The sequence below is a fragment of the Sarcophilus harrisii genome, chromosome 1 (assembly GCF_902635505.1).
Source record: "Sarcophilus harrisii chromosome 1, mSarHar1.11, whole genome shotgun sequence".
NCBI classification, from domain to species: Eukaryota; Metazoa; Chordata; class Mammalia; order Dasyuromorphia; family Dasyuridae; genus Sarcophilus; species Sarcophilus harrisii.
In genome coordinates, this window is record NC_045426.1 from 103,669,470 (window position 1) to 103,683,614 (window position 14,145).

The window sequence follows — 14,145 nt, forward strand, 5'->3', positions numbered from 1 at the left end:
ATTTGAACTTGGACAGAAGTTCATATTGGTATGTAGGCAGCTTTACAAAGTAAATATATATAGCTATGTGTATATATATTATATATATAAATTTTTAAATCCTATGTTTATATAGGTATATAAAAGGCATTATATAGATATGTGTAGATATATTTATATATAGATATGATAAAAAAAAACATTTTCTCATTTTAAATCATTATAATATTACAAATTACAGTGAATTTATTGTTGGTTTACCAAATTCTAACAAATGTAAGTTGTCCAAAATTTGAAAAGACTGTCTAAAAAGACCATGGTTTTCTTATCAGAAGTGGTGTTCAAATGTAATCTGGGTTTTTCAAGTTTAGATTGGACTAGAAAAATCCTAAGGGGCCTTCTAAATTAGTTTGAGAGTCTGTTACTCAAATTTCATTGATTTGTTTCACATGTTTTTAGAAGACAATGAAAAAGTTGCCAATTATCTCTGAAATCCATAATATGTATAAAATCTAACCAAATATGACAGAGATAAAATATAAAACTGCAGATTTCAGATAAGATGATTTTTGTTTAAAGGAAGTAGGGTTCAAGTATGTGGTGAGTAGACCAACATATCATGATCCTACCTTTTAAGCAAGATGGCTTAAATGAAAGATGTGGCTGGCACTTTCCAACTTGCTATCACTTTAAAACAAAAAGAAATGTGGAAAATAGAGTAATGAAAACAAAAAGAGAAAGGGAGAAAAAACTCTCTAGCATGTAAATCCTACCTTTTAAAAAAATTTTGATAAAAGCTAATCAAATGTTCAGATTAAAAGTTGAAGGAATTGGAAATGTCTGGAATGAAGAAAATACTTTAAAAATCTTAACATTGTACTTCAAGCATATGAAAAGGTATAGAGAATGAAAGATTAGACAGATGTTCCTTGGTCCCAGATAGAATAACATCATAAATGGGAATCACTAAGAGGCAGATTAAGGTTTGAGATTAGGAAAATCCTCTTTAAAAGCAGAATTGTCTAAAAATAGAATGGAATGCCAAAGTAGTAGATTCCTCTTCCCCAGAGTGTTAGCTAGAAATTATTTATTAAGTATGATAGAAAAATATTTTCATTTGGGTACATGCCAACTAATAGTTATTAATTAGTTGTAGTATTTAGTTCTCATAGTTATTATTGTAATGGATTACATGTAACATAATATGTAAGACTTAATAATAGTCCTTAATATTGTATTAGATAAAAATTACATCTTTTCCAAATTTATGATTCTGTGGTTTTCATCTTACATGATTACCCCTGCCTTCATGGAGCTTACAATCTAATGTAGAGACAATAAGCAGGAAATAATTAACCAAGGAAAGGAATAGAGCTTTCAGGAGATGGAATTTTAATTGGAACTTAAAGGAAGCTAGATAGGTCAGTAATCAGAGCCAAGGACAGAAAAGGTTGCAGGCATGGGGCACAACTAGAGAAAATCCCCAAGCTAAGAGTCTTGTTCCTACATAGGCAGGACATGACTGGCCTTCCTTCTTTCTGATCATATACAATGTTGATGATATTTTGACGCAATCTTATATCCATGGTATTTTTTCCCTTTGTTAATTTGCTCAACAGCAATTTTAATTCTTCAGAGACCATAGGATTCCATGATTCATACAGCCAAACAGCATCGTACACACAAAAAAAATACTTTGATCTTATTGATAGGGTATAGTGGTACCTTGGTACTCATTAATTGGTTCCAGAAGGCATGATGAGTGTCAAAAACAATGAATATCAAACGACTTTTCCCCTAAGGAGTACATCTCCAGGTCACATGCATCTCTAACCGATTTCCCAATGGGGCAAGTGGAGCTTCCAGCTGTGGAGAAACAAGCCAGCTCAGCCCATCTGGGCTCCTCTCTTCTTGATCCAACTCCTTTCTGAGAGGAACTCTGACCTTTATACTGTCCCCCCCAGCTCATACTCTCCCCCACACACACCCAATACTCTCCAAGCTCCCTTGAGGCTAGGAGAGGGACAGATGTAGGGGAGGTCCTGTGCCCTTCACTACTTAGTGTTCTAGCCACTGCCCAGAGCTCAGGGGTTACCTGGGACCTCTGGTGACCCCCCCCCCAGTGCCGCCACCTCTACCTGGGCTCCCATTGCTGCTCCTCCTCTTGCTGAGCACATCAGCTGCTCCACAGCCCTTTCAGCGCTACTTTTTTGAAAGCTGGGAGATTCTACATTACAGTCATACCTTCCTGCAGGAACTGCCCTACAACTTGCTCTCCACTGCACACAATCCCAGCATTGTGGGCTCCAACCCGACAGTCCTGTGCACCACAGCCTTTGTGAGGACGAGCTGCCCATGGCCAAGGGCAACAGCAGCATTGGCAGGGGCTGAACAGTACTCCTGACCAAACTCACTTCTCTACTGTTCACCAAGGCAACACTTAGGTGAAATGAGTGCCAAACAATGGTGAAATGCTGAAGCATTTTTTTCTCATCAAAATGAGTTGAATACTGAATTAGATTAGTTTTGAAGCAGAGTTCTGAAATAACATTGCACTCATCTAATAATGCAGGCTACAACCCAAAAATGTCTTCTCATCCTGTGCAACTCTCGTTCACATTTATCCACAAGTTTTCCAGTAAGATCAAACATGATCAGACTTTTCTTTAGTTCTTATGCCTTTTATGTAAATATTAAATTGATCCTTTGGTTGTGTTTCGCTTATATCTTGATCTTGCTACATGATCAGACTACCTCTTTTCATGTAATCAAAGATGTCTTGAATGCCTTCCTTGATATTGCATCTCTTGCCCAATTCTTTATTATTAATGCAATGAGGCCCACTTGTGCTCATCATATAGAGTTTCATTTCCTATGGGCAAACCTCAATTTAAATTTTTCAGAGACACTGGTGTTGATTACTTGTAGCCATACATCATCACCAGAAAACTACTGCTACTAAAAAGACAGGTCATTGCATCAAGGAGAAACTCAGTATAATTAAAAGTCTTGTTTTATTTCTTAAAGATAACCAAGACAACTCTTCTTCTTCTTCAATTCTTGACCCAGTTCATATTCATGCATCGTCTGAGAAATCTTATATATAATGAGAAACCAATTCTAAGGATAGGTTTGGTCAGCCAGTTGTTTATCACCATCTGGAAAATAGGGATTTTTTAATGTGGTTAGGTTCCTTCAATCAACAAACACTTCTTAAATGCCTACTATGTGCAAGGCATCATGTTAAGTGATGAGGACCCAAAAAGAAGCAAAAGACAGTTCCAGGATCTTACAGCCTAATGGGGGAAACAACATGCAAACAAATACATACAAAGCGAGTTATATTAAAAAATAAATAGGAAAAATTAACCAGGGGAATTCAGAGGGTTGAGGAAAATTTCCTTAGGTGGCATTTTAGCTGAGACTTACAAGAAGCCAAGTGATTTCTGATACAATAACCTAAAACTGGATTGTCACCATAAAACTCTTCATTTTCATAAACAGATTGCCATGGCTGAGTTCATGAGGATGCTAATCATAGAGGGGTTTTTCCATTTCATTCTTGGAGCATGGCTGAGAGCCTTTAGGCTCTCAGTGAGGTTAAACCATTTTCAGTTACATTTGACAAATCCGATAGTAGCTGTTATGAAATTTTATTACCAGTTGTTAGAGTGATGTCTGTTTGTTCTAAAACTATTTCTATAGGCTTTGATTTTGTATCATATCTTCAAGTCTATCAATCTTCTTCTTTTTGTAAAAAAAAAAAAAAAAAAAAAAAAAAAAGAGGATGTGTTCATTTTTCTCTGTTTACCTTCAGGTAATGGGTTCTGTGCTCCTTGAGGGAAGAGACTGTATGTATTTATGTTTTATTTATATTCCTAGCAGTTAGCATAATACCTGGTATGTAGAAAGTATTCAAAATAACATAACAAATAATAACAACATCTCACATTTATGTAAGGTTTAAATATTTTCTAAATGTTTTACAAAAATCATCTCACTTGATCCTCACAACAATCTTGGGAAGGCAGGCACAATTATTATTCAATTTTATGGAGAAGGAATCTGAGGTAGAAAAACGTTAAGTGAATTGCCTAGGATCATACAGCTTTTAGCTGTCTGAGGCCAGATTTGAACTTATCTTTTAGACTCCAGGTGCAGCATTCTATCTTCTATGCATCAAACTGCCAAGAATAATGTAATATATTTATTCAAGTATGTGTATGTAATTAATATGCATTAGAATTGAGCAGTTAATTAATTTTCATGTAAAGCATGAAAATATGAATGTACTTATTTACATGCATCTCTCTCTACATAAATAATACCATATCATTTATAGAATGAGGGGACTGATACCAAAAGCTTGAGGAATTATGAACAATTAAAATTTAAATATAACTTAAAGATGGGGGGTAAATCCTAGTTGGGATGTGAATGAGAAAGGCTCTCACTTAATCTCAAATCTAATGCTTTCCCAGAAAAACACAGGCTAAATTATGAATTATGACATTCATAATGGAATTCAGAGCTAGAGATTTTAAAAATTAGCTAGTTCAACTTAACTTTAATAAACTGAGGCAAAAGAAGACTAATTGTCTTGTCTAAAGTCACGCAGAAAGTTGCAGGTCTTGTTTCTTGTAATATTCCACTTTCTGAACAGACAAAGCTGAACCAGATGATATCTAGAACTCTAATCTCTAATATTTATAAAGAACAACTTTAATAAATTGGCCCACAATGATACCAAAATTGAGCAAACTTGTTCAATACTATAAACAAATTTTCAAAAATTAAAATATTATTTAAAATTTAAACATATATTAATTTAAAAACTAATTCCTTTGAAATAATATGAAAAATTAATCAAGTCTGTTATTCACTTTTTAATTACAGGATAAAATATAGAAATGATGAACAAAGATTATAAAAAAAACTACCTACTCATTTGCCCTTGTGAATATGAACCTATGAGCAGAGATTGGGGAAAGAAACATTACAGATTTTTAGAGCATTCCTGTTGCCATTCACTGGGGGCTATATGATTCAAGACTGGAGAACTGCACCATGATAACTTTAAAGAACTAATTTTTTTTTACCATCATTCAATTAAAGTTAGTACAATGACTGTGCATAAAACATACATGAAATAATTAGTGAAGATGGTTCTTAATTTAAAGGATGTTAAACAGCTTGTAGACATCTGGTAACAAGCTGAAATGGGTCATTCAAAATTTATCTAACTAAATTAAGGAGGAAAAAATGTTTCTCCTCCTGGGTCGGCATGTCACAAGATAACTAAACCGACTTAGTAGGCTTGCCTGGGAATCCTTAGCTGTCAGTGGTGAATATGCAAAGGGCCAGCAAATTAAATCAACCTGCCAAACTGTCAATTTCAAGCCTCATGACTGCATGAAAATAGCATCACTGGAAGAAATCAAGCATTGCCTTCTTTTGGGCTTCCTGGCACCTATTCAAATACTCATGCAGTTGTGGCTAATTTTGCATGCAAATTTCAGTCAATAAGCTCAGAACAAGACCTCCCAAGATATTTCAAAGGATCTGACAGTATTTTTTCTGAATACCAAATCGACAGTAGTTGAAATTCAATCTCCATTTGCCAGAGCTTTACATATGCACACTGTCCCCTCCAAAGAGCTAAGTTAATGAGAGCCGTACCTGCTTTCACTCACATCCTCCCAGTCGTCCTTATAGTTCTCAAACATATTGCTCATAACCTTGATGGACTGATTGAGAAAAGCCTGGGGATGTCCCGTGGCACCTTTTTTCTTGGCTGCTTTAAATTTAACCTTGGTGGTAGTTGTCTTACATTGTCTACATTGTTCAGTGCTCACTACTTCCAGAATGGGCTCCTTGGGCATAGCTTTCTCCAAGTACAGCTGAACTGGCTCCACTTGTAACTGGATTAGAGATTGTGCTGGTAGCTGCACTTGGGCTGGAAGTAGTTCTGGTGGCTGGACAAGAGAGTGAGTTGTTAGCTGGGCTGGAAACTCAGTTGGTAGCTGTATTGGTAACTGTGCTGGTGGTTGTGTTGGTAGCTGAGCTGGTATCTCTGTTGGTAGCTGAACTGGTAATTGTGCTGGTAGTTGAGCTGATAGTTGGATTGGTAGCTGAACTGGTAGCTGTGTTGGTAGCTGAGCTGGTAATCTTGCTGATAGTTGAGTGGGTATTTGTGCTGGTAATTGAGCTGGTAGCTGTGTTAGTAGCTGAGCTGGTAATCTTTTCGGTAGTTGAGTGGGTATTTGTGCTGGTAATTGAGCTGGTAGCTGTGTTGGTACCTGAGTAGGTAATCTTGCTGGCAATTGAGTGGCTATTTGTGCTGGTAATTGAGCTGGTAGCTGTGTTGGTACCTGAGCAGGTAATCTTGCTGGCAGTTGAGTGGCTATTTGTGCTGGTAATTGAGCTGGTAGCTGTGTTGGTACCTGAGCAGGTAATCTTGCTGGCAATTGAGTGGGTATTTGTGCTGGTAATTGAGCTGGTAGCTGTGTTGGTAGCTGAGCTGGTGATCTTGCTGGCAATTGAGTGGGTATTTGTGCTGGTAGTTGAGCTGTTAGCTGTATCGGTAACTGAATTGGTAGTTGTGCTGGTAGCTGAGTTGGTGCTTGTGCTGATAACTGAACTGGCAGCTGAACTAGAGGCTGTTTCGGGGTCTGTAGGAGTGGCTGTATTGCTTGTCTTGGTTCTACTGACTGCATTTCCTTCATACACTGCATATTTTGCATCTGCTGCATCTCTTGCATCCGTTGCATTCTCTGCATCTCCTGAATTTGATGAGCTTTCTGAATGTGATTTGTATCCTCTGTTTCTTGTACCTGACTCTTCAGCTTTTCATTTTCTTTTCTCATCTCATTAATTTCTGCCATTCTTTCCTTCAGAGAATTAACTCCCACTCCTTGCTCCTTCAAAAAATTGACTTCTGCCACTTGTTCGTTTAGGAACTTGACTTCCACTATTTGCTGCCGTCCAGCCTTGATTTCTACCTCCAGCTCCCTGATCTTGAATTCAAGAATAGCTCTGTCTCTTTCAACATCTTCCTTCTCTTTCCGTAGATGAGTTAATTCTGCTTCTTTTGCTTCTGCATCATCTTGCTGCTGTTTACAGGAAGATTTCATTTCATCATTTTCTTGAGTTAATTTTTTATTTGCTTCTTTCAGTTTCCTTGACTTTTTCTCAAAATCTTTCAATCGTTTTTCCAAATCAGTTACCTAAAAAAAAGTATATATGGTTTCATGTTTTTCCTTGTTAACTCCTGAACTGTTGAGACCACTGTAACTTTAAATTATGTTTATTTTGTGAAAATAATTACCTTTACCACAAGGTCAAAATCAAGGTGGAGTGCTTAATAAATAAATAAATTCTAAGGGAGTATAAATGAATACATTCTAAAATGAAAAAAATGCTACATCTGTGTTAAGCAAAAAGTAAGTAAATGGTAAAAGAAGGTACTAATATTTAGGTAAAGTGAAATAGAAATCTAAGTTAATAAGTACTGCTAATATAGTCTGAGCATGGCCTACAAAGCTAACAAAATGACTGGAATCAAAATTAAATACATCTTTAAAATCATGATGATTTCAATGGTATTTATAAATTTCTAAAGAATACTAAAAAATCTTTCTTTCTACAACTTTCTACTACTGCAACATATCTTGGATACATTTTCTTTTAAAAATACTGCTTATCTGGGAAGACATATTTGATCGCTCCTTTTTACTCTAATGTGTCAAAGGACTGAGAGCTAAAGAGGAACTTCAGAGAACATAAAATCCAACTCCATTCTTATAAAGAGGAGAAAATTGAAGCAAGAAGAAATAAAGTATCTTTCCCAGAATGACATAGTTAACATGTGTCTGAGAATTTGAATCCAAGTTTTCCTGGCAAAGTCCAGTGTCCTAAACATGGCGTACACTGCCCCTCATTTTGGCTTAGTTTTGGTATTACAGAATGCTACTATTTGTCTGGAATTCAAAAAGTTTAGTCTAACAGCTAAAACACAAAGGATAGAGTTGAGATTAATTAGCTAACTAGGGTTTCTTCCCCAAAGTCATCTGTCTAAATTATTGCTATTGGTTCTCTAAAACGTTTCAGTTTTGCCAGATAATTAAATCAACTGCTGATTATCCCAAGCTGGGTAAACCTATATTTGAAAAAGCCAATGCAAATATTTTGTAATTAAAGGCAAATGATTTTAGATTTATCTTGCCATCACAGATGAGAAAAGCTGAAAGTATTTTGGTTCATTTTAGTGATGCTTTGCTTAGGTCTGGAGAGATTGAACTCTTTTAGTTCTTAGGTTACCACAGGATAAAAAATAAATAAATAAATAAATTTTCCATGGTTGGCTATATTTTTACCATTATTTATATCAGTAGTAGATGGCTTAAGTATAAATTAGAATAACAAAGGCTTGCTCAACATAATGTGAAATAATCTCTCCAACAAGAATAAGGACTAAATGTGTGATTTCACTGATAAAGGAAACTCCCCCTATCAACTCAAGTCAATACCTTCTCTTTATCTTTCAGACAGTTGCTTATATCACTTAGAATTAAGAATTAAATAACTTGTTCAGGTTCACACAGCTAGTTTGTGTCTTCCTAGATTTAAGGCCAGCTCTCTATTCACTATGTTATGACTGCCTGTCTCCAAGAAAGCATAATGAATTTATCAAAGTATTATTAAAGGATTCTAAGTAAATTCAGATGCATTAAATCAAGTATTTTTAGAGTCTACTAAATTTATTCTTAAGTACATATGTGCCAAAGAACAGGTACCAAAAAATACATTTCTACTTCCAGAATTTCCATTACTAAATGCTTAAAAAAAACTGGTTTCTAATTTATCTTTAAAATAATGCCTCTCAAAGAAAAAAAAAAGTGGTTGGTTACTAATAAGCCAAAATGAGAAAAGTCAATAATACTGGCAACAATAGTAACTCTAAAAAGTTCCTATATTTGCCAGTTATGTAAGAGATGAGGAAAATACTTTCTAAGAAGCAAACTTTCATAATATTATTCTTTTGATTATTTTTCATTATATTCAACCAATCATGTGGATCCTTTGAATTGTTGACATAATGTGGGGAAAAGAGGCCATGGGGTTTAGAGAAAAATCTTGCTGAAATGTATATCTGACCATGTCATTCACTTCCTCCCTCCAATACATAAACAACATACATCACAAACATATACCGCCTCCCCCCCTCCACACACACACACACATACTCAATCAATTCCTGTGCCTGACTCTTGGATCAAATGTAAAATGTTCTTTAAAGCCTTATGCTACCTAGACTTTCCCTACATTTACAGTCTTCTTATACTTGACTCCCTTCCATATATTTTAGGATACAGCGACCCTGCCCTTCTAACTATTCCTTATTCCTAATATTCTCTTCTAACTTTCTAACTTTCTAGAAGCTGTCCCTGTCCCTGAAATGTTCTCTCTTTTCATCCATGCCTTCTGAATTTCTTATAGGTACAATATAAAATTGAATCCTAAATATGAATCCATGAATCATGGTTCCTTTGAGGTCTAAATCTATGATCGTCATTCTGAAATTTAGTAGGTATGAACATGAGCAAGGAAAATTTCAAAATACAAAAGAGGAGGCAGAGTAGATAAAGGGCTTATCTCAATACCAAGAAGACCTGGGTTCAAATCCCACCCTTCTCACATATTCCTCATGTGTAAGATCCTTACCCTCTCTGGACCCCAGAAAACTTTTGAAGATGGAGATTCTTAACCTAAAGTCCAAGAACTTTTTGTAAAAAAAAATTTTATAACTGCTTTTCAGCATAATTGATTTCTTTTGTAATGATTTATATTTTATTTTATGCATTTAAAAAGTTGTTCTGAGGTTTTTCCAGACTAACAAGGGAATCCATGACACAAAAAAGGTTAAAAACCCCTGATCTAAGACAAGATGTTGAGACGTTCCAGCCTGCATGATAGATATTTTCTTACCAGGAATCTCATATGCCAATGAAAACACAATTCCAAACTCTAAAATTTATATTATTTTTCATTAATTAGAATGATTTTTTTTAATTATAAGAACTGATTGACATTTTATCCATCAATGAAAAGTTGAGGATGAAAGCATTAGTTTTTTTAAACATTTTTTGTAAAAAAAATTTTTGACAAGTTATATATAACCAAAAAAATCATTTTTTGGATATACTACTATGTCCAAAACTATACATGGTTATAAAGTTAATAATAGTATTGTTTTAATTTTCTTATGTAAAGGTTAGGATGGAAAACAAAAGTGAAGCAATATCCCTCAAGAATCTATATACTAGTTTATTCACTTTGACCTAGCAATACCACTTCCATTTCACTAATTCAAGATAATAAATACATATCCTATCAACTCTGTCTCAAACACAAATATAGATGTTACAATTATTTTAAAAATAGGTTCATTTAAAGATGTTATTAAAATCAAATTCACATTGCCATTCTGTATTTTCTTTATCAATGAATATTCATACTGCATATATTACCATGTGGAGATCTAAAAAGTTTTTTGATGTTATAAAGCAGTCCTCAAATTTGAGAGGATTGGGCACTACAAGTAAAGATAGTAAATGGAATTCCATAGGTTCTAATATAACATTGTGCACACTGAAGTTATCAGTATATACTATCAACAGATTGGCTTCAAAATGCAATAAAAAGTAAAAGATATCAATATTTTTTAGAAAAGGAGAATAAGGGAGGAACAGGGAAGAATCACATGGCTTCTGGGCTAACGCATCTGAAATAGCAAAGAATAATTTCAAATAGATAGTAAACAAAATATGTGTTTTCGTTAAAGATTTCATGTTCAACTATTCCTTCCTTAACTAAAAAGTTTTAAATAAATTCTTTTCATGGAAAGTAGCAAATTTAATTTAAAATAAATCACTTGATAATGTTTAACTCAAAATGTTACTCTGGCAATTAAAAAAAAACAATCAATAACATATTTCAGTTTTCACAGATAAAAACTATACTTTAGTCTTGACCCATTTTGTTCTTCTCTCTCCAAGCCAATCTGGACATTTTTCTATGAAGCATTAATGGTTATGTCAAAGTGGAAAGTGCTACCATAAAATATGTCAAACTATCTAAAAGAAAGTTATGATCATTCCATTAATCTTATAACTATGATAGTGATAAATTAACATTCTAATTTAAAATAACAAATTTTAAAAAAAGTTATTTTACACTTAAAATTGATTTTTAAACTTGTAACATTGAAGAATTTACAGTGAAATAAAATATAAATTCCTCTGGATTTACACCTTCAATTAGTAGTGTAATGTCTTTTATTTAAAAAGATAATGATCATATTGAATCTGGCAAACAAAATTATATTTTTTAAACATAAAGCCAGTATAAATTATGTGATATGCTAGATGTCAGTGCTCAGATAATTTCAGTTATACATTCTAACCTAAGATAAATGAACTCGAGCTTTCCTTGTTCTCTGTGTTATTATTTTAACATGATGTTTGTCATTCAGTAATAACGAGATGACAGCCTTCATTACCTAACCATATGGCAAGTGTTTAAGTATATGTGATCATATCATCTGCTGTAAATTATTACAAGTTATTCCAGAAATATAATAAATTGAATATAAACATACTGATATTTTTAGATAATGTATTGTATTATTATTATATGTTTTGCCAATGTGAAAGACTTCTAAGAAGAAAAGTGAATACAGTTTGGTCAAATGGCAATCCATTTATAGAATGTATCTTTAAAGAATGCATTTTATAAAACAACCCAAAACATATGGCAAAATACAACTGAGCCCCCTCAAGTGAACATCTGTTAACATAACATACTTGTGTATCAAAATATGAATTAACACATAAATATGAATCATAATATTTACTTCTTAAATGATAAGGCTCATAACCATATCTATTTATTAAAGTTAGACCTGCTCCATAGTCACTAGAATTCTCATTCTAAATATATGATAACTTATGAGTAGATTTTAATTATAAAATTTAAATAAGTAAATAATTTATTTTATATAAATATTTTATACTTAAAAACTGAAAAAGCATGAAATGCTTTTCACATGATTTTCACATGAAATAATGTGAAATCTAAAATACATGCACATGTTTTTCCTTTAGCTTAGAAGTTAGACATTTTCACTTTTAATATTGTATATAGATTATGATGAAATCTAACTTTACCAGTTTAAATATCTAATTGTATCTGAGTTCCAAGTTCTTTCTCAGATGCACACAACCTGTGGGCACGTGAGCCAAATACTTGACCTCTTGCAGCTCTGGGAAACTTTTAAATTGCAGGGAAAGTGTTGGTCTCTATTGCTAGAGCATGTTTTCAGTTCTTTATCACAGGGACATTTCAGATTCAATCCCTATCCTTGTTCCTAAACTATAAATAGTAAGAAAATGCTATATTTTCATTTTAATATCTATTCACTCAAATATTTTAATCTATCTGTACATAAGCACATACAATCTCAACATTTTTCCTTAACTCATTGATTTTTTTGACGTAGTTTTGGCAAACAAGCCAATGAACTGAAATTAAATATTCACTAAAAGGTTTAAATTCACAAGCTAGTTTAAAACAGCAATCCTATGTGTTAAAATTTAAATTTAACTTGCTTAGTTCTAGAGTAAATGTTAATATACCTTCTGTAATGTCTCATCTGACTTTTGTTTTAGCTTCTCCTCTGAAGTATCATTCTTGACTTCCTGATCTTCACAAAGTCTGTAGAGTAGATCTGGCAGAAAATAAATAACATATTATGCCACCTCATACCCCACTACAACATCACTAAGTCACTTTTGAGATATAAGTTCTATAGTTTCTCAATTATGAATAATGTAGTTTTGTCAAAAAGTGACAATTATGTCACTTTTGGCCAGTAGTTGTATAGAGACCTCTTTCACGGAGGGCTTTGTGTCACATAATTATGGATCTTTGTAGTCTCACAGTGTGGTTTTCCTCTTACAGTACAAGCTTTTCAAAGGTACAATAGATCTGCTGCAGGTTAAAGATGCTATATTTTCATTCTTTTGTAGACTATTCCACCTTTGATTTAAAAGCAGAATTCATTTCCATTTTATCTATAGAGTCTCTACTAGTTTTGTTCATTGGGTATTATTCCCTGCCAGGAAGATGAAAGTGATTGCTCGACAAAGCAAATAGAGAATTAAGATGGACTGAACCTTTAAACAGTTTTTTAAGTGAAAGATCATGTACTCTACAGGATAAATCACAGAAATAATTTTCCTGTAAAGTTCTGAATTCGTGACAATTAGAAACTCAAATGTCAGTGTGAACTTGTCTATAAAACATTACAAAAAGCAACTAAATTTTTCCTGATGAACACAAAATTTACTATTTACAAAATAATATTCAATTTACATAAAAAAACCCTGAAAATCTTTGTTATGAGTACTATAATTAAAGTGAACCAAAATGGATTAATTATGTATTTGCATATCATCTACATCACTGTTATCAATAATTTTAGGGAATATTAAATCTCTAAAAAAATAAAGGGACAAAATGAAACTGAAGTAGGTTAAAAGAATAGGTGTTACTGTTACCTTGAGAACAATTGTTTAAAAATATAATTTTAAAAAACACACTTGGATATTTTAGGTCAATGTAAAACTTTGATTTATCAACAAAGGAAAATGAGAAAAGTTTTATTCACTCATAGAGAAATAATCATCTTAGTTTAAACAGTGACTAATAAGTTTGTTAGAATGAATTAGGCATTTCTTTGGTCTTTGGAACATGTCATACTCAATTACAACTTCTGTGTTCATGAAATAAATAGAATGCTATTCTACAAATAACAAAAGCTTAAAAAAGGTAGAAATCCATTATCTGGGGAATATGTGTCTTTACCTTGATACCTTGATAGTAATCTCTTAGCTCCCTTGTTTTTGTTTCTGTTTTTTTTTTTTTTATTATACTCCCCTACCACAGTGGTACTGAATACATTTACAACATTTTAAAAGAAATACGCAAATATGATATGCAAATAATATTTGTCTTTTATGCATATTTAGCTATCTAGATGGCTACTGTATTTCTGGATACAATATTTACTACTTATTTGTCTCAAAAACCAACATGAATAAGCTA

The 14,145-nt window shown here is 33.2% G+C and overlaps 1 protein-coding gene across 3 annotated transcripts in view; it reads right to left on the reverse strand.

The window, feature by feature from the left end:
- Positions 1–14,145, reverse strand: part of CNTLN (centlein) — a 429,193-nt gene that overhangs the window by 167,798 nt on the left and 247,250 nt on the right. For all 3 annotated transcript variants that reach the window (XM_031961486.1, XM_031961482.1, XM_031961489.1), the window contains 2 exons: positions 12,675–12,766; positions 5,659–7,205 (listed from right to left, as the gene is read on the reverse strand). In XM_031961486.1, coding sequence (XP_031817346.1) covers positions 5,659–7,205; positions 12,675–12,766 — 1,639 coding nt within the window. The remainder of the gene's footprint in view (positions 1–5,658; positions 7,206–12,674; positions 12,767–14,145) is intronic.